Raw genomic sequence first — 26,739 nt, 5'->3', positions numbered from 1 at the left:
GCCCTAGATGGAAGCAGACCATTGGATCAACTCTCCTGGTATTGTCGTCTCAGCTGCCAGCAGCTCTCCAAGGCCTCAGGCAGGCATCTCTCACATCACCTGCTATCTGAGCCTTTACCAAAACAAATGGGAAATGCAGGGCCTTGAACCTGAGGTGTTGTATATGCAAACCAGGTGCTCTACCACTGAGCTATGGCCTCTGCCTACCTTGATCAGCCCCAGTGGCTTTTAGTTGGGCATTATGGGAGTTGAAGTCCAATAACATCAGGGGTCCCAATGCTGAGAATCCCTGATCTAGGGCCATTAATATTTACATGTGATTACAGTTAGCTTGTTAACTTGTTAGATCACAAGTTAATATGTGCTTGTTCAAGATTTTATTTATTTGATTGATTGATTTGATTTCTATACCACCTTTCCAAAAATGGCTCAGGGCAGTTTACACAGAGAGATAACAAATAAATAAGATGGATCCCTGTCCCTAAAGGGCTCACAATCTAAAAAGTAACATGAGATATATACCAGCAACAGTCACTGGAGGTACTGTGCTGGGGGTGGATGGGGCCAGTTACTCTCCCCCTGCTAAATAAAGAGAATAACCACGTTAAAAGGTGCCTCTTTGGCAAGATTGCAGAGAACTTTCTTGTTTCTCCAAATGTGTGCTATTTTACCTCTTTGTTAATCTCCGAAGTAATTCCTTAGTCCATCCAGCATTTGGGGAGACACAGACCCTGTGGTTACTTCTCAGGGTTAATCTGAATGAAACAGTGAGATAGTTAGTCTTTGGTTGCAAATCCTTCCATGGTTTATTTATTTATTTATTAAAAAACTCAAACCAAGGCACAGGAATGGATATGGGCATACTGGTGTGTGTGTCTGTATATAAAAAAATGCTTTATTATAATTAACAATTATAATGCACATCCATCATAGTAAACATGTACATATGTGTTTAGCTTAAGTCGGTTAATTTTATCTGTCTGATTTTACATTGTAACTATTTTATAAATATTGTGAGTCGCCCCAAGCAGTAGTGTACAGGAGGGATGGGGTACACAAACTCACCTAATAACCAAAGAACTTATATTTATTAGATTAACAGCTTTATAAATTTTAACCATCTATAAAATATATTACTAGCCTTCCTAAGAAACCTATGAGAAACCTAGACACAGGACAGGAAGCTACAGTCCAGATGGAACATGGTGAAACAGACTGGTTCCAGATTGGCAGAGGAGTAAGACAAGGCTGTATACTTTCTCCTTCTTTATTCAATTTATATGCTGAACATATACTGAGAGAAGCTGGACTGGAAGAAGATGAGCGTGATTTTAAAGCTGGAGGAAGAAACATCAATAACCTGCACAGCGCTGATGACACCACTCTGATAGCTGAGAATGCAGATGATCTGCAAGCTCTAGTAATTAAAATCAAGGAGCCCAGTGAAAAAATGGGATTATGACTAAATGTCAAGAAAACTAAACTAATACTAAAGGGTACAGCAACCAGACTCTTCATTATCAACCAGAATTGATGAGACTTTGAAGTGGTGGGTAGCTTCTGCCTTCTAGGATCGACTATCAACATTTAAGAATCCAGCAGTCAAGAAATACGCCACAAACTAGCACTTGTTAAGGTAGCAATGAAGGCCTTGGAAGAGATATTTAGATGCCGTGACGTGTCTTTACCTACAAAGATTAGAATCGTTCGGACAATGGTTTTTCCCGTGACGCTCTATGGATGCGAAAGCTGGACTTTGAAGAAGCAAGATAGGAAAAGCATTGACGCTTTTGAACTTTGGTGCTGGAGAAGACTTTTGAGGATACCATGGGCAGCCAGGAAAACAAACAAATGGATCATAGAACAAATCAATCCAGAATTTTCACTTGAGGCACAAATGACCAGGCTCAAACTATCATACTTTGGACACAAACATGATGTGAAAACCCAGCTCCCTTGAGAAGTCCATAATGCTGGGAATAGTTGAAGGAAAGAGAAGAAGAGGACAACCAGCAGCAAGGTGGATAGACTTGATCACGACAGCAATGAATGCACCCCTGAGAGACCTTAAAGGCCAAGCTGAAGACAGATCATCCTAGAGAGAATCTATCTATGTGGTCGCTAAGAGCTGGTACCAACTCGGGCACTTAATCAATCAATCAAACCTTCCTAAACAATAACTAAATTTATCTCATAAGCAATTATCTGTCAAATATTTAAAAATGTAGAAATCTTCATATTATAAAATTAGGTAAAAAATTATAATATATATGAGTACTTTAAATCTATGCCTATTAAACAGAATCATCTACAAGTACATTCATGTGAATAAGTGCATTTATATTTTATGACACATACATTAACATTATATGACCTCACTAAAATGTAGGCTGCAGGGGTTGGTTAAAGAAATGTCCCCAATTAAGTGGGCAGTGTTTTATTTTTATTTTTAAGGTAGCCGTTTTGTTGCACAGCCCTCCGGTACCGGAATGCCCCATGCTGGGGCTACTGTGGACGGATAGGCAGCCCCGACGCTGTTAAGAACGAGCAGCAGCCTGAGTGCTCTCAGCTGCCATGAATGGGAATAATGGCGGCAGGGCTGCTTGCTTGCACAACTGCTCATTCTTAACATCAATGGGGCTGCCTGTGCACTCACAGCAGCCTTGGCACAAAGCGTTCAAGCAGCAGAATGGAGTGTGTCATGTCGGCCAATACTTTAAATGCAAATTCTTAGAAGAACTGCTAGCAGGCAAGCAGCATTTTAGAGCAGGGCTTTCCAACAGGGGTTACCCTTACCCCAGGGGTATTTAAAGGGCTCCCAGCAGGTACCCAGAGCAATTCTGCCTCCCCACAGTTTGCTTGTTGCCCATCTGAAGGATCGCTGGCGTGAAGTCAACATGTCATCAGCAAATGTGTCCTCAGCAATGTGTTTGCTACAGAAGGGAAGGGAGGGGAGGATGATGATGAAGGCCTTCCTCCTCTGCTCCTGACTGGCTGGCAGGCTATGTGCTGAAACTGAGTGTACCTCTCCCGTCAGCCTGACAGGTTTCAGAAAATTAGCAAATTTCCCATTAAAATTAATAGGACATGCCCTCTTTCCCCCACTTTTGGTCTTCCTAGATGCACCTGGTTGGCCACTGCGTGAAGCAAGATGGTGCACTAGATGGAACTTCAGCCTTATCCAGTGGGGCTTTTCTTGTGTCCTTATGAGTACTCATGAGCAACTCAGCCTGGATGTAAGCCAGTAGCCTATTTCATAACGGTAACATTTAAGAGTATGGCTGTTGTGGTTGGGGATGATGGGAGTTGTACTCCAAGAACATATGTGGACCCAAGTTTGAGAATTTGCATTAAAAATATTGGCCGGAATGACACACTCCATTCTGCTGTTAGAACGCTTTGTACCATGGGACCCATATTAGCCCCTTTCTCCGGCCACCCCTTGGAGTGATGGAGATAATGAAGCAAATAGAGAGGGGTGGAGCTGGAGGGCCCTCAGGAGCTGCCCCCCCCGGGTTCTTTGAACCCATCCGCTCAATTATACAGTAGCCACACCCGTTTTAGAGCGGAAGGTCTTCTAGGCCAACGCTCCACTCAGTACAAGAATCTGCGACCGCTTGCTACGACACATGTGACCATCTAAAAACAAAGGTGTTTAAGAACAATGGTGCAGAGTTTTGCAAATTTCACCAGCTGATATATTGAGAAGAGCTATATGATTATTAGACTACAGATTCTTTAATTGTGCAACAGTCCTCCTTACATAAGTTCTGTCCTTCGGCAATGGACTCCCTGAGGGATCAGTCGAATAGATTTAATGTCCTTAATAGGAACGGCCATGGAGGCCTCCCTCAAACATTGGCACCTTCCCAAATTGATCAGGAAGCTTTCCAAAGGAAAACCTGCATGAGAACACAGTGGAAAATATATTCAGTCGGTATATTCATTACAATTTCATTTGTTACGTGTTTCTTCCATTCTTCATTCAGTGAGGTTACGGTGGCCAGTGGGCTCCGCTTGATCATTGCAACAAACCTTTGTGGCAGCTAAGACTGAGATACCGATCCTAAGACACTCAGTGAACTTCATGGCTGAATGGAGATTTAAATTCACATCTCCCCCAGTCCTAGCCCAACATTATAACAAATTACCATGGATGGTGTGTTATATAAGGCCTAGAGGACTTTGCCAGGAATGTTGCTTTTATCAGCAACATTCGGGAACTAAATTCCTTGAATTTTATGCAGGGTTTTGTATATTCTGTGCAAACAGGACTTAAAATCCTAAAAATGGCCCAAACACCAATGCTTTCTCCACAACAATGGGATATACCCGGGACAAATAGGAAGGGGGAGTCAGGAATACACCAGCTGTCCACACACAAACCCTTCACATGTCCAGCCAAAGGTCTCTGGACATAGCCTATATGCATGCAATTGTATGCAAGTAGGCTCTGTATGTGCACATAAAACTCTGTTCACATGTTATGTTCAACACTTGTACAATGAGTGTACAGAGCTCACAGGTACAGAACAGCACACAAGTACAGTTATTCACACAGTATGTTGAACATGGGTACAACAGTACACTTCCTATCAGTACCATACATTCAAAGGACCTGTACCCAGGTTCATTTTAAAAATAAAGACAGGCACAGTGATTCACACAGAAATGTGCAGACATACAATTCAGACATGTTGAACACTTGTACAGCATGTATACAGTGTACACAGGTATAGATCTGTACACAGGTACGGTTGTTCACATGGCATGTTGTACACAGGTACAGTAGCATACTTGCTATCTATGCCATACATTTGAGGAACCTCTACCCAGGCTATCTTTTTAAATGAACACAGGTACAGCCATTCACACAAAAACAAGATAATGTACAGACAGCTGTACACTCACACGACATAATGTCTGGACTGGGCTAATTTCTGAATAGGACTTGAAAATCTGCAGTGCTTTTGGGGTTTCCGATTACACAGAAGCAGACATGTTGAGTGTGTGTACAGATGTCTGTATGCATATTGTGTGACTGACTGTAACGGTGTTCATTTTGAAGGTGAATCTGGGTACAGGTCTCTCAAATGCATGGTACGGATAGAAAATGTACTACTGTGCCTGTGTTTCAAATAATGTGTGAATCACTGTACACTTGCTGTACAAGAGTTCAATATAATATCTGAATAGGACTAGGGAGCAGCCTATGTGTGTACAACTTGTACCCAGCTATATGTGGGGAGATCAATAGCAGGGACTGGAGGTGCAGGTGCAATCTGGTCCCACCCCATTCCCTGGATATATGAGAAAAAGTCATTGAGTGAGTATTCATGATGGACATGTTTTGCATCATTCAAATAATAAAATAAAAGAAGCAAGAAACCAACAGAAGAATTTCACAAGAGCCGATGCTTAAAATCCAAGAAAATCCCAACACTATTAAAGTTCAAGATATGAGTGGTGATTTAAAATTATTTAAAAGCATTGATATGCTGCTTTTAAAATATGGATTTCAAAAGGGGGTCTGGACACACACACACACACACACACACACCTTTCACAAGACACCCATAAAACAATGCTACCCAAACAAACAAACCAAAAACACAATCGGAAAAGAAACAGCAAGAAACATATGAGGCAAGAAAGAAGCAATGAATGTTCCAAGATCTTTTTAAAAACCCTCCAATTTGGGGGCCTCTTTTTGGAAAGTTAGCAGGGAGTAAACTGTATGGTGCTCTCTTGACAAAGAGTCCCACATTGTAATGGCCGCTTTGTGAGCCATTTTCGCTTTGAAATATTGGGGGAGTGCAAACCACTCTAGAAGCCATGGACTGTAACGAAAGCCCACGCTTAGACCTTTATATTATAATAGACTATAATATTTTCTGCTACAAACCTGTAGGAAATCTGAAAGGCAAGCAGGCATCCTTAAGAACATAAGAATAGCCCTGCTGGATCAGACCCAAGGCCCATCTAGTCCAGCATCCTGTTTCACACAGTAGCCCACCAGATGCCTCTGGGAGTCCACAGGCAGGAGTTGAGGGCATGCCCTCTCTCCTGCTGTGACTCCCCTGCAACTGGTACTCAGAGGCATCCTGCCTTGGAGGCTGCAGGTGGCCTATAGCCCTCCGACTAGTAGCTGTTGATAGACCTCCATGAAGCTATCCAAACCCCTCTTAAAGCCATCCAGGTTGTTGGCTGTCACCACATCTTGTGGCAGAGAATTCCACAAGTTGATTATTCATTATGTGATAAAATACTTCCGTTTGTTGGTCCTAGATTTCGCGGCAATCAATTTCATGGGATCACCCCTGGTTCTAGTGTTGTGTGAGAGGGAGAAGAATTTCTCTCGGTCCATTTTCTCCACTCCATGCATGATTTTATAGACCTCTATCATGTCTCCCTGCAACTCCTTCAACTCCCCACTGCCACCACCCTTCCTTGCCCACTTGGGGCATGCTGTTCATCCCCTCCTCCTTGCCCCACTGGGGTACACCCCTATCTACTCCCGACTTGAGCCATATATAAATATATTCTAAATACAAATAATTCTGTAGTGAACCCCTGGCTTAGATGAATGGCCTGACTGCAGAGAGATGAATTGGGATCAAGGTTACTCACCACAGAGAGGAGTGATGTCACAGGCAATCAGAGCTAAGGTCAGCACCACAAAGAGCCCCTTCATCCTGCCTGCGGCTTGAGATTCCTGCTGTGTGTGATTTGGAAAAAAACCTCTTCTTCTTATAACCATCCGAAAAAGGGAACTGGCAGATACTGCAGCATATACAGAAGAAAGCTTTTGTATCAGAATGTGGGTTTTTTTTAGAACTTCCCCATGCAGTTGTTCTTCCTTAAAGCTAAATAAAACAGGAACACAGAAAGTGCAGGCGGGGAGGGTACCTGTGGCTACCAGGAGGCATCGTAGGGAAAACCCTGAAGGGGCTCACCAATGTAGAAACAGTGGCGTAGCACGTATACACAGACAGACTTCCCCCCATTTGCCTCCCCACTCCAGCTGGCCGCCCGGCTGCCCATTCACCTGCCTAGCTAGAGCCCCCAGTGTTACTGCTGCTGGTGGATGCCTCTGCCTTCTGCCGCCCGGCTCCCAGGTCTGCTGTCCTTCCATTGGCCCATTGGGAGCACATGCACACTCTCCTTCCATCAGTCGGGATGGAAGGAGCCCGGTAGGGATGTGCACAAATTGAGATCCACGCACTGATTCGAAGCACAGATTGGGCACCTTTAAAAGTGAGGAGAGCAGGTCTGTAGCTGCTCCTCATCCACTCCACACAGCTTCCAAGGAGCATAAAGCTAGGAACTGAGCTTCTCAGGTTTAGTGGCTGAAGAACTGGGCCAGTTTGAGGTGACAAGGGAAGATGTTCTAAACTGTCTTGAAAAACTAAAAATGAAAAAATCACCAGGCCAGATGGTCTCCACCCAAGAGTTCTGAAGGAACTCAATAGTGGAATTACTGATCTCCTAGCAAAAAATATGTAACTTGTCCCTGCAATCAGGCTCTGCACCAGAGGACTGGAAAGTAGCCAATGTAACTCCAGTTTTCAAAAAGGGATCCAGGAAATCACAGGCCGGTCAGCTTAACTTCAGTGCTGGGTTAACTGATGGAAAGCATACTTAGGGACAACATTGTTGACCATATAGAAGAAAAGGCCTTGCTGAAGGAGAACCAGCATGGCTTCTGCAAGGGCAAGTCTTTCCTTGCTAACCTCTCGGAGTTCTTTGAGAGTGTCAGCAGGCATGTGGATAAAGGTGATCCAGTTGATATAGTATACTTGGACTTCCAAAAAGCTTTTGACAAAGTTCCTCACCAAAGGCTCTTGAGTAAATTTAGCAGTCATGGGATAAGGGGATAGGTCCAGTTGTGGATTGGTAACTAGTTGAAGGACCAGAAGCAGAGGGTAGGAATACAGTAAATGGACAGTTTTCACAATGGAGAAAAATAAGAAGTGGGGTCCCCTGGGGATCTGTACTGGGACCAGTGCTCTTTAACTTGTTCATAAATGATCTAGAAGTTGGAGTAAGCAGTGAAGTGGCCAAATTTGCAGATGACACTAAATTCTTTAGGGTAGTGAAATCAACAACAGATTGTGAGGAGCTCCAAAAGGATCTCTCCAAACTGGGTGAGTGGGTGACAAAATGACAAATGTGGTTCATTGTCAGCAAGTGTAAAATGATTTTTATTTTATTTTATTGATAAAAAACCCAAATTCACATATACACTGATGGGGTCTGAGCTGTCAGTGACTGGTAGGGATGTGCGGTTCGGTTCGGATCCGGACCGGTTCGTCCGAACCGGTCCGGATCCGGCGGCTCGATCCCGGACCGAATCGGGCCCTCCCGGGGACCGAGCCGGACCGAATTCGAGCCGGTTCGGTACCGAACCGGCTCGGGTTTCCCGAACCGGTTCGGGAATGAAATTGAGTCTCACTCAGTGTCTCTTTAAAGTGTGTCCTCCATTTTGTGTCTCCTTCCCGAAACTTTTGCTCCTCCTTGCATCCATTTTGTGATGCTATTTCCAGGCATTGTATTGGCTGCGCTATTGATCCTTGATTGGCCAGAATGAGTCCTTTGGTCTGGTAGGCTGCTTGGCTGTTGCACTGTTGAGAGCTGGCACCCTGTTGGCCGTGGGGGGAGTGCAAAGGTGGGGGCTCCCAAAGGAGGGAATTTCAAACCTATATAAACCCAAGCCTCTTCTCTGGAAACTTCTCTTGGCTGCAGTTGTGGGATCATCTCTGAGACCTGCTTGCCCTTTGCTGGCTGCTCTGGTGTCTCTGTGAGTCCTGACTGTGTCCTGTGTCTCTCTGTGTGTGCTCTGTCTAATCCTTTGTCCACCTGCCCTTTGTGACTCTCTGTGTGTCTCCTCTCTCTGTCTGTCTCTTGTCTGTATACTGTGTGTTACTTCACTTTACTTTCTTCTTAATTTCCCCCAATTTTCCCTGTTCCTTGTCTGTCTGCTTTTCTCCCCCCCCTCCCCCCCCTTTCCCTTCTCATCCTTTGGGCCTACCCTCCCCCTCCCCCACTCCCACCCACTGCATCCTCATTGCTTTAAATCTTCTTCCATTAATTATTGCTCTTTGTCCTGCCTTGTTGTTGTCCAACTTTTTGATTTTCACATTGCATTCCATTGGTTTCAGTTATATATTGCTTGCTGGTTTTGCTTAAATTGTACCATTTTGTTTGTTTCTGCTGACTGCTGCTGCCCTGCGAGTTGGTTCCCTGAATCCCTCCCCCCCACCCCCAGAGGATTCTGTTGTTGTTTCTTGTTGTCCCATATAATCAGTTTTGGTTCCCTGCTCCAAACTTGCCCCTCCAAGTCCAACCACACCCCACCCCAACCCCACCCCATCCAGCCTTCTCCCAAGTTTGCTGCTGCCAAACCGAGTCCAGTTTTCTTTGCTTGGTTCCACTTATTCATTTGCTATTATTAATTTGCAGCAATTGTGGTTTCATTGTCTCTGTTCACTTAGTGGCCCCCCTCAGAGTCTGTGTTTGGTTCCCCCTCCCCACACCCCCACCCCCAAGTTTTTTCTGCTGGTTATAGTCTTTCTTTTAATTTTTTTTTAAACTTCTGGCTTGTGTTCTCTTGATATATATTGCTTTATATATTTTGCTACCCTCCTCCTCCTCCTCCCCCCCCTGCCTGCCCCCCCCACCCTCCCTCCTCCCAGACCCTACCCTAGCCCAGGCCCAGCTCCTCCCCCAACCACCCCATCCAGCCTAATCGCTGCTGCTGCCCGAGTTGTTCCAGTTTCTCCTTTGCTGTTTGTTGTTGCCCCCTCCCCTTCCCCCCAACACCCCTCTGCCACACACTAGCCCCCAACCACACACACCCTCTCTGCTCCCCCCACCCCACCTCTTTTTCTCCTTGCCCCTGACTCTCTCCACTCACCCCAGGCCCCCTGCCACACACTAGCCCCCAACCACACACACCCTCTCTGCTCCCCCCACCCCACCTCTTTTCCTCCTTGCCCCTGACTCTCTCCACTTACCCCAGGCCCCCTGCCACACACTAGCCCCAACCACACACACCCTCTCTGCTCCCCCCACCCCACCTCTTTTTCTCCTTGCCCCCGACTCTCTCCACTTACCCCAGGCCCCCTGCCACACACTAGCCCCCAACCACACACACCCTCTCTGCTCCCCCCACCCCACCTCTTTTCCTCCTTGCCCCCGACTCTCTCCACTTACCCCAGGCCCCCTGCCACACACTAGCCCCAACCACACACACCCTCTCTGCTCCCCCCACCCCACCTCTTTTTCTCCTTGCCCCCGACTCTCTCCACTTACCCCAGGCCCCCTGCCACACACTAGCCCCCAACCACACACACCCTCTCTGCTCCCCCCACCCCACCTCTTTTTCTCCTTGCCCCCGACTCTCTCCACTTACCCCAGGCCCCCTGCCACACACTAGCCCCCAACCACACACAGCCTCTCTGCTCCCCCCACCCCACCTCTTTTCCTCCTTGCCCCCGACTCTCTCCACTTACCCCAGGCCCCCTGCCACACACTAGCCCCAACCACACACACCCTCTCTGCTCCCCCCACCCCACCTCTTTTTCTCCTTGCCCCCGACTCTCTCCACTTACCCCAGGCCCCCTGCCACACACTAGCCCCCAACCACACACACCCTCTCTGCTCCCCCCACCCCACCTCTTTTTCTCCTTGCCCCCGACTCTCTCCACTTACCCCAGGCCCCCTGCCACACACTAGCCCCCAACCACACACACCCTCTCTGCTCCCCCCACCCCACCTCTTTTCCTCCTTGCCCCCGACTCTCTCCACTTACCCCAGGCCCCCTGCCACACACTAGCCCCCAACCACACACACCCTCTCTGCTCCCCCCACCTCTTTGGACCGCTGCTACTGCTGTGTCCTCCCCCCACACCTGAATCCCCCCTCCCTGCTGCGCTGCGCTTCTCCTCTCTCCTCTTTCTCTCTATCATCTCTCTTTCTCCTCTCTCTCTCTTTCTTTTCTCTCTCTCTCCTCTCTTTCTCTTTGTCCCTGCCCCCCCTCTCTTTTCTCTCTCTCTTAGTCTTTTCTCTCTCTGCTCCCCTTCACTTTCCACCTCCTCTCCCACAGCTGCAGCCGCACACAGTAGCCTACCCACCTGGCGGCTGCCATCGGTTTTTTTTTTTCTTTTTATAGTTTTTGGTTGATTTTGTCTCTGCTTGGGGGTGAGTTGAGCGACACAAATAGTGTTGTCTCCTCACTTCTGCCCCTCCATCGTTGTTGAACTACCCCGGTTGCCTGTGTGCCTCGTGCGGCCGCCCTGCTGTGTCTCAGCCCAGGGTGGCTGGCTGGCGGCGGCGAATCCGTGACCAGCAGTGAGTGGCAGGAGAAGGACCGGAAGAAGAGGGGTTAGTGCGTGTGCGATTGTGCACCTTTTGTTGCCCCTTTCTCTCCCTAGCTGGCGGTTTTAAATAGGGACACCCCTATTCTGAAATGCATTTGGGTGTGGGGAGGAGGGAGGGAACCTTGGAGAGGAGATGTACTGTTGTAAAACTTGTGTCTTCATGCCCATGCCCAGTAAAGAAATTGCTGCTGTGTGTTGCGTTGCATTGCATGCGTCTTGCAGGTGGTTTTTGAACAGGTGCCTTCCAGAGTGCTTCCTTGCCTCTGGGGCAGTCTGAGTGGGGTCCAGGGTTCTGATGCGATGCTGCCACTACATGCTGGGCCCATGCCATGCCAGAGTGCTTCCTTGCCTCTGGGGCAGTCTGAGTGGGGTCCTGGCTGGGCTCTGATGCTGCCACTACATGCTGGGCCCATGCCATGCCAGAGTGCTTCCTTGCCTCTGGGGCAGTCTGAGTGGGGTCCTGGCTGGGCTCTGATGCTGCCACTACATGCTGGGCCCATGCCATGCCAGAGTGCTTCCTTGCCTCTGGGGCAGTCTGAGTGGGGTCCTGGCTGGGCTCTGATGCTGCCACTACATGCTGGGCCAATACACACGTATGATGATGATCATGATGTTCAATCCATGAGGCTGCCATCAAGTGTTTGCTGCTGCTTGCTTGCCATGGCATTGGGCAGGCAGAGTCACAGAGTGGGTGGGTTCAACCTCTGTGTTGGTGTGACTGGCTTCTGGTTTTGGTTGTGTGCAATTTAGAGTCACTAAATAGGCTGCATTGAGTTTGATGCTCCCCCCACAGGAGCATTACTTGAGAACCACCCCCCAGAACCCACACTTTGTGTTCCAGTTCACTAAATAAGGGTTTCCTCCTTTGATCTGCAGGTTCCCAAGCGTTGATTGCATCCCTCCCCCACCCCCGGTAGGTGCTGTGCCCTCCCCCCATCCACTCTCCCCCCCAAAAAAAGCTAAAAACTTGCCACCCACACCACAACTACTCCACCCAACTGCCCGTGCCACCCTCCCACACCGGGGTTCCACCCTTTAACCCCCTATTTTTCTAAAAAAAACCCCTCCCAGACCCATCTCCCCAATTGGCTTGGTGGTTGACTCCCAAATTCAAAAAGGACACCCTCCCCCTCACTTCGATTGGCTTCCCCCCCCATATCAAAAAGTCTTCCTTTCCCCCCAATTGGCTTCCTTTTTTGAAAACAAACTTCCCCCCCGCCGCCTCCAAATCAGCTGCCTTTTTTTTGGCCCCTAAGCCCCTCCAAATTATTTTTTTGACCCTGTCTGGCCTTCCTCCTAAAGTCTCCCTCCTTCTGACCTAGCAGCATGTCTGAGCGCCGTGTGGCGGGCAGGGCTCGCTCAAGGCTGGCAGGCAGAGGTGGGAGAGGCCAGGTGCGGGGTGCGCCTGCGGCACGGGGAGGGAGAGGACGCGGGGAGCCTGAGGACACCCCAGTTCTCCCCATTGGAGAATTCTTTGCTCCGGCCCCTTCTTTGGTGCGCAGGATTCAGTTCCCCACGCCTGCTGCCGCCAATCGCGGCAGAGGCAGAGGCACTGTTAGGGCTGTGGCGGGTCCCTCCTCGCCGGCGGCACCAGGTGCTGCTGAGCTACCGCCAGTTGTTGAGGTGGAGGAGACTGTGGAGTTGGAAGAGCAGGTAGAGGGCGGTGAGGACCGTGCGGCTGGCAGCGATGCAGCCAGGTTCTCCCTCCCTCTGGGGCCCCTTCCCCCTATCCTTTCGCCGCTCAGTGGGGCCCCCCCTCGTGAAGCCCGACACTCTGGTGGGGAGCGGTCTGGCGAGGTGGTGGAGGAGAGGCCTGCCTCTCCGATGCCAGTTGAGCCGGGCCCTTCCTCCGCTGTGGAGGGCGGAAGGGGCGGGTTGGGTGGCAGCAGTGGGCAGGCAGCGGCGGCCGCCCCCCCCCTAGGACTGCAGCCACCCTGCGAGAAACGGCCTAGGACGGCGCCCAGGGCGCAGGAGGCCAAGGGCAGTGGTGCATGGGTGCATTTTGAGGTCCCTCAAGATGCCCCATTCCACGCCCGCTGTGTCCACTGCAGGATGCTTGTCAGCCGTGGAAGGGACCCTGCGCACCTGGGTACGACGCCTATGTGGAGACACCTAGAGCGTCACCACCCAGGTCTCAGGGGACAGGCTGGCAGCGCTAGTGCGCCTTGTGCATCTGCCACTAGGGCGGGCAGCGGCAGTGTGCCAGCCAGCAGGCAGGCTACACTGCCCGTCCAGCGGTGGACGCAGTCCTCGGGCAGCCAGCGTATTGTTCGCGTGGACCATCATCACCTCACCCGCCTCATAGGGGAGATGATTTCCACCGATGACCAGCCGTTTCAGGTGGTCGAGAACAACGGCTTCCGCCGTATTCTCCAATACCTGGCTCCCGAATACGTCATCCCCTCAAGGACGACGTTCAGCCGGAACGTGGTCCCCTCCCTGTACCGCCGGTGCAGGGAGCTCGTGTCGGCCGAGCTGCGTGCAGCTCCGGCCGGGACAAGCGTGCATTTCACGACTGACCTCTGGACCAGTGTCAGTGGGATGCACGCTTCTTTCCTGGCCCTCACTGCCCACTGGTGGGGACCGGAGAGTGAGGGGACCTCCGCGGGCGATGCTTCCGGGTCCGGCGCGGCTCCCGATGCACTACGGCACAGGTGGGCCATCCTGCACGTGGAGACGATGGACACGAGGCACACCGCGGAGGAGGTGGCGGTCGTACTCGACCGCCAGATAGAGGAGTGGATTGGCGGGTGTCCACACCTCTCCCGCGGCTTCATTGTCACCGACAATGGAGCCAACGTTACCGCCGCTGTCGAGACAGTCATGGACTGTGTGAACATACGGTGTATGGCACACACGCTCCATCTGACCGTCAGGGACGCCCTTGGCCTTAAGGAGCTGAGGGCGTCCCAGGAGAAGGGGGCCCGCCCCATCGCAGGTGCTGTTGCTGCCACGGCTACGCTTGTGGATAAGTCCCGCAAGCTGGCCGCCCACTTCCACTGCAGCGAGAAGTCCAGGAGACTGCTTCGCCAGAAGCAGGATGACCTTGGCCTTCCTCGCCATCTCATCCCTACGGATGTGGAGACGCGGTGGAACTCCACCTTCCTCCTGTTCCAGCGCCTGTTGGAGCAGGAGAGAGCCCTTGTCGCCCTGGCGAGGGACGAGTCCTTGGATGTCTGCGACTTCTCGAACGCAGAGTGGAAGCAGATGTCCGAGGCGGTGTCGGCACTCGAGCCCTTCCAGCTTGCCACGAAGGGCTTGTGTGGCGACACCACTCCCTTGAGCCAGGCGCTGCCCACAGCTGTTGGTCTCGAGAAGCTGATGGGTGGACTCCATATCTCTCTGACCACGCCAGAGGGTCGTGCTCTGGCTGGGAGGCTGAGGTCTGGGGTTGACAAGCGGCTCGTTGATGTGCTGGGAGACAGGGAGGAGTATGTCCTCGCTTGTCTCTGTCACCCAGCCCTCAAGGGCAATGCCGTGAGTGCCGACGACTTGCCCAGGTGGAAGGGCATCCTGGTCGAGAAGGTTAGGGAGGAGGAGGCCGCTAGGGCCCGCAGAGACCAGGGTGTTGGTAGTGGTGCGGGGGCAGCCCTCGCGGCCCAACCCGCACCCAGCAGCAGCATGGGCGGCCAGCCGGCGTCAGCTTCCCCTTCCCCTCCCTCTTCCCAGTCCAGCAGCGCGGCATCCCAGGCGGCGCCATCGCAGCAGCCATTTGCTACCGACTCGAGATCCGCCCAGTGGTTTCAGCGGTTCTGCTATGGCGCCATGCCTGGTATGTGGGAGGCTCGACCTGCCAGGCCCCCCTCCAGTGCTGAGCAATGCGTTGCGCAGTACTTGGAGGAGCCTGTGGAGGGAGACGGCGTGGACTGCGCACAGTTCTGGGCGAGCCGCCGCCAAGTCTGGCCGGACCTGGCGGTGGTGGCTGTGCGCCTCCTCTCCTGCCCCCCAACCAGTGTCCAGAGCGAGCGGGTGTTTTCACGTGCCGGGGACGTGGTGACACCCTCTCGCTCCCGCTTGGACCCTGGTCTGGTGGAGCAGCTGGTCTTCCTTAAGGTGAACCTCCCCCTGTTGGGCTACCCCAAGCTGCAGTTTGAGACGGGCGAGTGATTACCGTGGGTTGCCCCATGGTTGGTCACCTGCCTGGCTCGAACTCTGTGCTTATCCCTACCCTCCCCCCTTCCACCTCTAGCTGAGCTGACGTGACAGATGCTGAGCCGTGCCAGCCAGTCGCAGCGTGTAGTGTGCCCACACAGAGATGCAGTTGTAGTAGTTGTTGTAGTGCTGCGACTGGCCAGATGTTTACAATGCCCACGCCCACCTAAAAAGAAACCCAATGCTGACCAGCACAGGCCCTTTATCTATCCACCTGTCAGCATTTGGGGACCTGGCGTGGGCACGGCACACCCCCCCAAAGTAGCACAGCCCACGGAGTACTAGACTTAGCGGCAGCGGCGGGTATACGTTCTAAAATGCAGTGTAGATATGTAAATACTGTATGTAAATAAACATGTAAATAATTTTTTCTTTAAAAACCCCATGTCAAAATCAAGCCTCAAAATTATGCAAAAGAAAGAAAAAAAGGTGACAAAGGGAGAACAAAATGATGAATGCCAAATGAATTGATTTTATTGAAAATGTCACCAGAAATCATGTGTGGGGGGCTTGGTTTACATGGAGAAGATGATTGGGTGATTTTTTGAAATGAAACGAATGAATTATTATCATCTTATGTTCATCTTGATTGTGGTCACTGTTGATGTTGGCTGATGGCAAAAAACCCAAAACCATCAGAATAGCAATGAACTGGCTGCCAACACAACATATTGATTGATAACTGTGCAGGGGGGGAATTGGGTCTGTGTGTGTGTGTGTGGTGCAGGCTCAGTCTGTCTCTTCCTGTTGTGTGTCTGTCTGTCTGTCTGTCTGTGTGAATGGATGCCTAGCACTGTCTCTGTGTGTGGATGCTTTCTGTGTGTAGTGTGGTGTGTGTCTGTCTACATGTTTTTTTTCCTCCCCCCCATGCCTCCCTCCATCCTTCCCCTCTCATCCTCTCCCTTCCTCTTCACCACCTTCCATCCTCCCTCCCTTCCAGCCCACCACCGCCTCACCTGCCCCCAACCCCGGTCTGGCAGATGATGAGAGTCTGGTCTCTCCCACCGAAGCACACACGTGAGCACGTGTGTGCACAAATATGTGGCTGACCAACTCTGAGCCGGACCCTCCCCCCTTCAATCCCCTCTACATCCCTCTCCCCCTCCCCTTTCCTCCCCCCTGCCTCCCAGCCTCCCTCCCTGCCTCCCTCCCCCCTCCTAGCTAGCAGCGCACACATACACACACAAAACACCTGTGGTGGCAAACACCACCAGCACACATGCACTCACACTGGTGCCACCACCTCTGCCTTGGGCCTCTGTGTCCTTGAGCAGATCTGTGGTGGTGGACCAGAGAAGCATTTCTTTCCAGCAAGGCAAAAGGCATGCACTCACTGCACACACACACACACACACACACGAAGAGGTGAAGACGAGAAGAGGCAACTTCTAGAACCAGCAGCAGCAGGTGAGTGTCGTGTAATTGTGTTGCTTCCCAAGGCCACTGCCCATGCTCAATGCTCAGTCTGCTGAAACTAAAGAACTAGCTACAATCACCCTTCCTCACATGCAGCTCAGCTCAGCTCAGCTCAGCTGCACAGCACACTGACTAACTAGACACTACAGCTGGTGGTAGAAAAAACAGAAGTCTAGATTCTAGAAGATGTCCTGGTGGATTTTAAACTTTCAAATCTGTGCTAGGATTGCCTCGCCCGCCTCCTCCTCCTCCTCCTCCTCCTCCTCCTCCTCCTGCCTGTAATTGTGCCCTCTCCCCTTGCAGTTGTGCCGTCGTGATGGGTTGGTGATGTGCGTGCGCCGTCTACTTGTTAGCTCTCTCCTCCTCATGTTGGCTGGGCTTGCCAGGCACTGGCTGGCAGCAGCTGTTGGCTGTGTGCTAGGCTCAGGCTGTGGCGCGCGTGACTGGACTGGGAATGTTATTGTAGCGGCAACACTGGTTGTGGTGGTAGCAGTAGTAGCTGTTGTTGTTGCTGGGCTGGTGGCTGCTGGCCTGTGCTGACTCTGCGCACTTGGTCTGGTCTGGTCTGGTCATTGGGATGCAGATGTAGGGTGTGTGTGCATCATCCATGGGGAGCATCAGAGCAGAGCAGAGCAGGTTGGCTGGCTTCTGTCTGTCGGGCCTAGTCAGTGGCAGGCACTGAGTGAGGCGGTGGTTCCTTTGGGCATCACGTCACCCATCATGCAGAGCGGCAGGTCTGCTGCTCTGCTGCTCCGCCTCCTGCTTCTTCTCTGTGTGTGCTGCTCTTGTGCTTAGTGTGCTGCTCCGCTGCTGCTGCTGTGCTGGCAGGCAGCACAGCAGTGGCCTTTTTGTTAGATCAGAGAGTGGGTGTTGTCTCTCTGAGTGTCCTCCTCTTACTTGCTTGGATAGGAGTGGTGGTAGTAGGTAGGCATTAAGATGGACTGACTAGGTGTTACGTGTTAGGGCGCCCAGAGAGAGGGGCCAAAAAGATGGGGTGGCAATTGTTGGGTTGCTCCGAGTATTATTGGTGAATTTCTGAAGAAAAAATTTTTTTCCATTGGCTAGAATGGGGGTTCGGGGCTGCCCCAGACCCGCCTCTGTGGGGTGGCAGCACCGCCAAAGTGGGTCCGGGGCCATGGCAAAAATGCCCTCAGTCCCTCCCAGCAATCCCCGTAGAGATAGGAGTGATGGTTCTGTTGTTTTTCTGAGGTGTTCTGAGTGAGTGTGGATTCTGTGATAGCAAATGAGAGTGGATTCATGGTGTCTCATTGGAAATCTCATAAGCTATCATAGAATCTACACTCAGAATACCTCAGAAAAACAACAGAACCATCACTCCTATCTCTACGGGGATTGCTGGGAGGGACTGAGGGCATTTTTGCCATGGCCCCGGACCCACTTTGGGGGTGCTGCCACCCCACAGAGGTGGGTCTGGGGCAGCCCCGAACCCCCATTCTAGCCAATGGGGAAAAAAATTTTCTTCAGAAATTCACCAATAATACTAGGAGCCACCAATTGCCTTGGGATTTTTGGGGTGGAGGACACCCATGGGTGGCTACCACCCACCCCAGCTTTTTTGCCCCTAAGGGCTCCACATTGTGAGTTATGGGCAAAAATTTATTTTTTGAAAAAAATTTGTAAAAAATCAGAGGAAGGTCCAATCGACTTGAAATTTGGGTGGCAGGTAGAACACAATGTCCCCTTCAAAACCAGCCACTTTTTGTGATCCGAACCGGTTCGGTTCGGATCCGAACCGGTTCGAAACCGAACCGGACCGGGGGGGTGGTCTGGCAAAACCAAAACCGAACCACCCCGGTCCGGTCCGGACCCGGTTCGGACCCGAACCGAACCGGGAGAACCGGTTTTATGCACATCCCTAGTGACTGGCCAGGAGAGAGATCTTGAGGTCATGGTAGACAGCTCATTGAGAGTGTCAGCTTAATGTGCAGTGGAGAAAAAGGCAAATTCCTTGCTAGGGATCATTAGGAAGGGAATTGAAAATAAAAATTCTAATAATATTTTTTTAAATAAAAATATTAAATTTTTAATTTATATATGTATATATGTGTATATATATGTGTCTGTCTGTGTGTGTGTATATATATATATAAATATAAATATATAAAAATATACATAAAAATATACATATAAATATAATATATATATATATATATATATATATATATATATATATATATATATATATAATTTATTTTTTAATTAAAATACTGTTTAATTTTATGGTTTTTAAATTATTGTATTGTTTTAATTTTATATGTGTTTTATGCTGAATTGTTTTAATTGTTGTTGGCCACCCAGAGATGTAAGTTTGGGTGGGGTATAAATTTGATAAACAAACAAACAAACAAATATTATAATGCCCTTATAAAAATCTATGGTGCGGCCACATTTGGAGTCCTGTGTACAGTTCTGGTCACCACATCTTAACAAGGACATTGTAGAACTGGAAAAGGTGCAGAAGAGGGCAACCAAGATGATCAGGAACCTGGAGCACCTTCCTTTTGAGGCAAGGCTACAGTATCTGTGGCTTTTTAGTCTGGAAAAGAGGCGACTACAGGGAGACATGACAGAGACGTATAAATTTCTGCATAGAGTAGAGAGAGCGGAAGGAGAATTTTTTCACCCTTTCTCATAACACTAGAACCAGGAGTCATCCCAAGAAACTGAAGACCGTGAAATTTAGGACCAACAAAAGGAAGTCGTTTTTCACACTGCGCAGAATTACTCAATGGAATTTTCTGCCATGGTATGTGGTAGAAATCCCTTTGCTTGGATGGCTTTAAAAGGGGTTTGGACAAATTTATGAAGGACGGGTCTATCAATGTCTACTAGTCTGGTGTCTATAGGCCACCTCCAGCCTCAGAGGCCAGAGGCCTCTCAATTCCAGTTGCAGGGGAGCAACTGCAAGAGAGAGGGCATGCCCTCAGCTCTTGCCTGTGTGCTTCTCAGAAGCATCTGGTGGGCCACTGTGGGAAACAGGATGCTGGACTAGATGGGCCTTGGGTCTGATCCAGCAGGGCTGTTCTTATGTTCTTAAGAGCTTCTAGAACCAGCAGGTCTCTTGTCTCTCCAGCTAGGGCTTGGCCATCCTTCCTCTAAGAGGGTCTCCTTCGGACCTGAACATGGATATTCAACCCACTGGGCAGTTTCCAAAGCATACAAGACTTTGATATCTACTGGATCCCATAAGCACACTAATATCTTCTTACAGGAAATGCTTCATTTGTTCAGTAAGCAAGCCCCTTTGTGAATGTGAACTCCCAACTCCTAGAAGAAAACTGAGCACATCTGTGCATAGATCTCCAACATGTGTGCTGGAGGAAGCCCCTGGCTGTGTGTTCATGATCATCTTTTGGTTTCCTATCCCGCAAGTAGATGGCAGAAAAATCCCAACTGTCGGTATGTTAACCATAAAGGCCTTTTGGGGGAAAGAGCATACTTCCTATTTACAGTTGATAAGTCTTTACAGCTTCTTCATGCTGCCTCTTCATGCTGCCAGTAATCTAAAACTAGAAGAGGCGTGTGTGTGTATGTGTGTGTGTGTGTGTGTGTGTGTTTAATGATCTGTGGAATTTTTATGCTGCAAGGCAGAAGGAAGGTCCAGGGGCACTGACTTCCTCTTCTCCTTTTACTAACAACAGCATTTATGCATCACAATGTAATGAGTACTGTTTTCAGCTTCTCCAGAGCTCTTCATCAAGCTAGGTGTGAAGCAAAACAAAGTGGAGTGAGGCAAAGTAGGGCATGATGAAAAAGTCCCCAGATTTGCAGACCTTTGAAATTTCCGAAGTCTGCTGGTCAGTCACTTCTGCTTCCAAACCCAGCTGCCTCCCCGGAACACCACCGTTATGCAAATATCTGACATCGGCATTTATCAGACATCTCCTCAACTGAATGCAGCCCATATGGGGAAAACCTACCAGAACATAATCTTGAGCTTGAATCTGCTGTCCTACCACTTCAATGGTGACTTGAGAGTCCTCTTGCTATTTGGTGTATCATGACCTGAGGCACTGCTTTCTTGACCTCCTCAAGAGTTCCAGAGTAGGTGGGTCTGGAGGGGAATCTCTCACTGAGGCTGTTCACACAAATGGGTAGGACAAATGTTCTACACAGGTTTAGGAGCTGTGTGTACCCCGCCTCCCAATTCTTGGTTGTGTGGGAGCAGACAACTAGGCAGGAGGAGGGAGAAGTGATAGTGTGGCAGGCAGGAGCTGAGTAGGACAGCACCATCCTACTCAGCTTCCATACCCCGCATTTGACCGAGGTAGGAGGAAAAACTGTCCTACCCAGCTTCTGTCTCCCACACAACCACTTCTCCCACACAACCAGAAACTGGGGGTGCACGCAGCTCCCAAACCTGGTAGAATACTTGTCTTACCCAGTTATTGGTTGTGTGAACAGGCTCGCTGTGTTTTCCTGCTATGCCCCAACCCCCAAGAACATAATTTAAGGAGAGCCCTCCTGAATCAGAACAAAGACCCACCTAGTTCAGTGATGGTCAATCAGATGACCAACCTGTTTCCCATGGTGGCCAATCAGATGTCTCCAGGAAGCCCCCAGGCAGGGCATGAAGATAACAACCCGTCCCTTTCCCATTGCTGCTCCTCTGTAATTGGTATTCAATCCCATTTAGCCATCATGGAGAGTACCAGTCCCCAAAGCAGTACTCTGTGCACAAATCGTGTCCCCATCTACTCTTATCTCCACCCAAGGGCCAATCTATGTAAATTATACATAGTTTGGCTCTTGGATGGGCATAAAATTCAAGCACGGATCATGTCTTCGGGCAGGCATTGTCTCATGCCACCTTATTGGCCAGCTGCTTTGGGATCTACCCATCCTGACCTGGGACTGAACCTGGAATCTTCTTCATGGAAAGCATGAGCTCTGCGACAGAACCACAGGCTCTTCCCAATATGGAGCCATGGTCTTCGGGTTTGGTTTGCTTTCCTTGCAGAAATAAAGGGGGTGGGGGGTGGGCTTGCGGATTGCAGGGAGATACAGATTTTGATTTAGTTTTCTGTTCTCCCATACAAGGGCAGCGAAGAAAGAAACACAACTTACGCTAGTCACATCCTTAGTGACCCACAGTATTTCTCGCTTGTGAGTTCTGCAATATGATGGAAACAAGGAAGAACAGGGGCCAATTCCCTGTCAGAGTTTAAATAAAACCACAAAGGAAGTAATTGCTTCACTTTTTATGGCTGAGACAGCCAGAGTTCCCAGACCTGAAGACCACATAACCAAACCAAACCAAACCCAAGAAGTATATGACAGGTGGCTTCACTTGCCTTGGAGTGCCCTGCCCCTCTCTATGATGACTGGAAGAAAATTTTTGTTTTTGTTTTTTTATTTTGCAAAGTAATGGAACGTGCAGCATAAAATATGCTGCACAATATTTGCTATTACATTGCTAACTGAGCAAGAGGCACCTTTTAAAAGTGGCAATTCTCTTTATTTAGCAGGGGGAGAGCAACTGTCCCTATCCATCCCCAGCACAGCATCTCACCAGTGGCTGTTGCTGGTGTCTATCTTACGTTTCTTTTTTAGATTGTCAGCCCTTTGGGGACAGGGAGCCATTTATTTATTTATTTACTTACTTACTTACTTATATCTATATAAACCACTTTGTTGCTGAAAAGCAGTATATAAATACTGGTTGTGTTCGTATTCGTAATAGGCTTTAATTGCATTATGTATATGGGTTGCACAATTGGTCTGCCCTTAACACAGAATTTTGATTTTTCTTTCCCCTTAGTACAGAAATCACACAGCCCTGAGAAGGATGGCCTGCTGTGAGTCTTCTTGCCCATGGTCTCTGTCTGAAGAAGGGTTGTACAGAGAGAACTTTGTTCACACCGCGGTGATTAGGTTTTACCAGGAGTTTATGGGGAGGTTTTACTGGAAACTCAAAATTGTCCCAAAAAATCCTCCGCAAATAGTGGATTTTTTTACCCCGAATATAGCCCGGGCTACACTCTAACACGTAGTGAAAAATCCAAATTGTGTGTGAACTGCTCCCTGATAACTCGCAGGGACTTCAGGGTAAATCTGGCCGATACGTGACTGCACTGCCTCCATTCTGGAGGAGATGTGAGTTAAAGGCCTTCCAAAGCCCCCTGTGACAAGCTTTCTGCTAACTGAACGAAGAGGCACCTTTTAAAAGTGGTGATTCTCTCTATTGAGCAGGAGGAAAGCAACTGGCCCTATCCATCCCCAGCACAGCATCCCACCAGTGGCTGTTGCTGTGCGTGCGTGCGTGCGTGCGTGTGTGTGTGTGTGTGTGTGTGTGTGTGTGTGTGTATATATATATATATATATATATATATATATATATATATATATATATATATATGTTAACTGCTTTGGTAAATTTGGTTGGAAGCAGTATATAAATATTCATCATATAAATATTTCTCATATTCATCATAAAAGGGGACAAAAGCCATCCCAGAAACCAGGGGAAACTTCAGAATAGGGATGTGCAAAAAATTTCGGGCACAGAACGATCTGTGCCTGAAATGAGCATTTTCAGGTGATTCGGGGCCGAACCGAATCACCCCCAATGTCCCCTGATATTTTTCGGGCCCGAGCCGAATCACCCAAATTTCGGGCATGAAAAATTCGGGTGATTCGGTTCATGGTTGATTTGGGGGGATTTTTTGAAGTTTTAGTGACTTTGGGGCAGTTCGGGGGCATAGCATGGGATCTGGGCAAAAAGAGTGGGGTGGGGTGGTAGTGCCTAATGGGTGCAGGCTACCACCCCAATTTTCAGGGGGATTGGGCAAAGGGCTGATTTTTGGTGAATTTCTGAAGTTTTCATGTCTTTGGGGCAGATTGGGGCAGAAAGTGGGGACTGGGGCAGAATAGTGGGGTGGGGTGGTAGTGCCTAATGGGTGGAGGATACCACCCCAATTTCAGGGGGATTGGACAAAGGGCTTTCTGCTTTCTGCCCCCAAACTGCCCCAAAGTCACTAAAACTTCAAAAATTCTCAAAAAATCAGCCCTTTGCCCAATCCCCCTGAAATTGGGGTGATAGCCTGCACCCATTAGGTACTACCACCCCACCCCACTCCTTTTGCCCAGATCCCATGCTATGCCCCCGAACTGCCCCAAAGTCACTAAAATTTCAAAAATTCCCCAAAAATCAACCCTTTGCCCAATTCCCCTGAAATTGGGGTGGTAGACTCCACCCATTGGGCACTACCACCCCACCCCAAAATTTTGCCCCTGGGCCCCTTTTTTACCCCCCAAATCAATTCAGATTTGGATTCAGATTAAATCCAAATCCGAACCGAATCAAGGCCGAATCAACATATTCAGGCACAAAACAGAACAGGGGTGATTCGGTTCGGGTCCTGAACCGAATCACCGAATTCCCGAATTGCACACCCCTACTTCAGAAGCAGTCCCAATGAAGTGTGACGGTCTGTGGCCAAAAGTAAAAACTGGGAACACCTGAAAGAGTCAATACAAGCTCTAAAGCAAGGGATCTTGGGAGCATGGCCCATGACCCAGGCAGATGTGCTTGAATTTATTTGAATTATCTCATGGTTCTCCTCCCTAAGAGTCTCCAGATCTTACTACACATTTACTTGTACATTTAGCTCCTGGTAGCTGCTGTGAGGTTTGATCTTCCCCACAGTCAGATGTTACAGGTATCCAGGGCATAGCAAAGTTGAAGTGGGCCCTGGGACAAGATGGACCCCTGCCTTTTTCTCCTTCCTTTCCACTAGCCAGCTAGTCAGGAGGAGAGGAGGAGAGAGTGATGCTGCCTGACACTCCTCCCCCCTCCCCTCCTGGAGAAGACGCCTCTTGCTTGAAGCTGAGATGAGCCCTCCAATCAGGAACCAACAACAGCCCACTGAGTTGGAGAGGGGGCAGGGAGAGAGCCCTCAGGGGCTGAAGAGTGAGTTGTCACCCAGCCAGTGCCCTCCCCTCCACCCTGAACCAGGAACATTTGCCGCACCTTGTTAATTATGTTCACTACCCTCACCCATAACGTACACATAACGTACCCCTTTCTGCTTCCCTCCCACCCCCAACCTTCCCTTACCTGGTGTGATGGCAGCAGCTGCTTAGACAAATTCATGGAGGACAGGTCTATCAGTGGCTAATAGTCTGATGGCTACAGGCCACCTCCAGCCTCGGAGGCAAGATGCCTCTAAATACCAGTTGCAGGGGAGCATCAGCAGGAGAGAGGGCATGCCCTCACCTCTTCCCTATGGGTTTCTCAGAGGCATCTGGTGGGCCACTGTGTGAAACAGGATGCTGGACTGGATAGGCCTTTGGCCTGATCCAGCAGGACTGTTCTTATGTTCTGATTCCCCTTCTCTTCCTTATCCCTCTTATCCGTCCAGCTTCCAACCAGCTGATAGGCAGCAGGGTCCCACACTTCCTTCTCTGCTGTGCAGGGACAGTGGGGCATGGAAGAGCAGCATGGCAATGGTGGTGGTACTTCCACTACCACCAGCAGTAGCAGTGGTTAGGGCAGTGAGCCACCTGCCTGCTAGTGGGGCATTGTAAGGCGGGCGGGCAGCCACTAGAGGAGTCTGCTGTGCCTCCCCCTTCAATCTAGGCTTGTGCATTTTGATTTGGGTACAAAAAGTTTTGTGCCCGAAAATGGCAATTTCAGAGATTTTGTAACCAAAACGAAATCAAGAATTTAAAAAACCAGAGATTTTTGTTTCCAAATCGAAATGACTCTGTTTTGGACCCGAATGCTTTGTTCTTCGGAAAAGCATTGAAATTGAAATTGACTTCTCTGACTCAGTGACTCCAGCTGAGGCACTGAGTGATTAGCAGAAGATAAGATATGCAAAAAGCTGGCAGAGCTTCCCTGTTGGGCATGAATGGTTTAGTTAAGTATGTGTTGTATTCAGTGTGATTGAAATGTAAACTGACCTTGCAAAGGGATTTGGAAGACAGCATTTTGAGACAGAAATACCCAAATATCTTTGGGAGCTCAATGCAGTTCCAAAGCTCTTGCTGAAAGCCATGGTATAAGTTGTGTGGAGAAGCTTTTCGAGAAGCTGGTTAGGAAAGTTCTGAAATTACACAGGTTTTTCTTTCCAAAGGTTTAGAAAGAATCTCTTGACTTGTTCAGGGGTCTTTTGAAAAGCTATTTTGTTTTTCTTCTGATTTTTATGAGTTATAGTGGTGTCTAAGTTTTGTTGCCCAAGTTGAGCAGTCTAATGTAATTTAGGCCACAATGTAATTAGGCCATAATGTAATTTGGTGGGACATGATGTCTAAGCCAGTGGTTCACAACTTTTGCCATTGCAGGGACAGGTCATGCATATGGGACTACAGGAGACAAAAGGAGGGGGGTGAGGGAATACCCCTGTCAATCTATTGACATCCCCAGGAATCTTAGTTGCTTCTCTCTTTCTTGTAACCATGATCCTTGGTTTTGCACTTTCTTAAATGCAGTGATGATAAATCTCAACAATTCTGAACAGTAGGCTGATTTGTTTGGGCTACTTCTCACTCCACTTCAGTAAAATGAACATTTGAAGCTGTTCCATAGTACCAAGGCAGGCCATTGGTCTATCTTGCTTTCTCAAGTGACCTGTGGTCACTGTTCCATGGGGACAGAGCGTTTTTATTGAAAGATTGCTTGAATCCACAAATGGGTTGTGCTGCTGTGCTAGTGCCACAGGGACAGGCCCCCACCTGCTGCAAAATTCTCAAATAACTGTGCCAAAAACCACCCAAATTGCAAGTTCTCTGGGCTGTTTACAAAACAATGAAAACAATCAATCAA

General features: G+C 49.2%; 1 protein-coding gene across 1 annotated transcript; it reads right to left on the bottom strand.

Annotated features, from left to right (window-relative positions):
* Positions 1–667: 667 nt before the first annotated feature.
* On the bottom strand, positions 668–6,772 carry LOC128327762 (growth-regulated alpha protein-like). The gene is made up of 3 exons (XM_053256990.1): positions 6,631–6,772; positions 3,764–3,902; positions 668–755 (listed from the first exon to the last, which is right to left on the bottom strand). Exons 1-3 carry the CDS (start codon positions 6,758–6,760, stop codon positions 668–670), a joined length of 357 nt encoding a protein of 118 aa, XP_053112965.1. The 5' UTR covers positions 6,761–6,772.
* Between the last annotated feature and the right edge of the window lie 19,967 nt (positions 6,773–26,739).

The sequence above is a fragment of the Hemicordylus capensis genome, chromosome 5 (assembly GCF_027244095.1).
Source record: "Hemicordylus capensis ecotype Gifberg chromosome 5, rHemCap1.1.pri, whole genome shotgun sequence".
NCBI lineage: Eukaryota > Metazoa > Chordata > Lepidosauria > Squamata > Cordylidae > Hemicordylus > Hemicordylus capensis.
This window is presented reverse-complemented; position numbering and strand designations above follow the sequence as displayed.

What these genes read in the sequence shown, in the direction of transcription:
- LOC128327762 (XM_053256990.1), bottom strand. Translation starts at nt 6,760, where the DNA reads ATGGTTATAAGAAGAAGAGGTTTTTTTCCAAATCACACACAGCAGGAA. An exon ending in TGACATCACTCCTCTCTGTG is followed by an intron (nt 3,903 to 6,630) that starts GTGAGTAACCTT and finishes GTTCTCATGCAG; the next exon opens with GTTTTCCTTTGGAAAGCTTC. An exon ending in TGCCGAAGGACAGAACTTAT is followed by an intron (nt 756 to 3,763) that starts GTAAGGAGGACT and finishes TGTTTCATTCAG; the next exon opens with ATTAACCCTGAGAAGTAACC.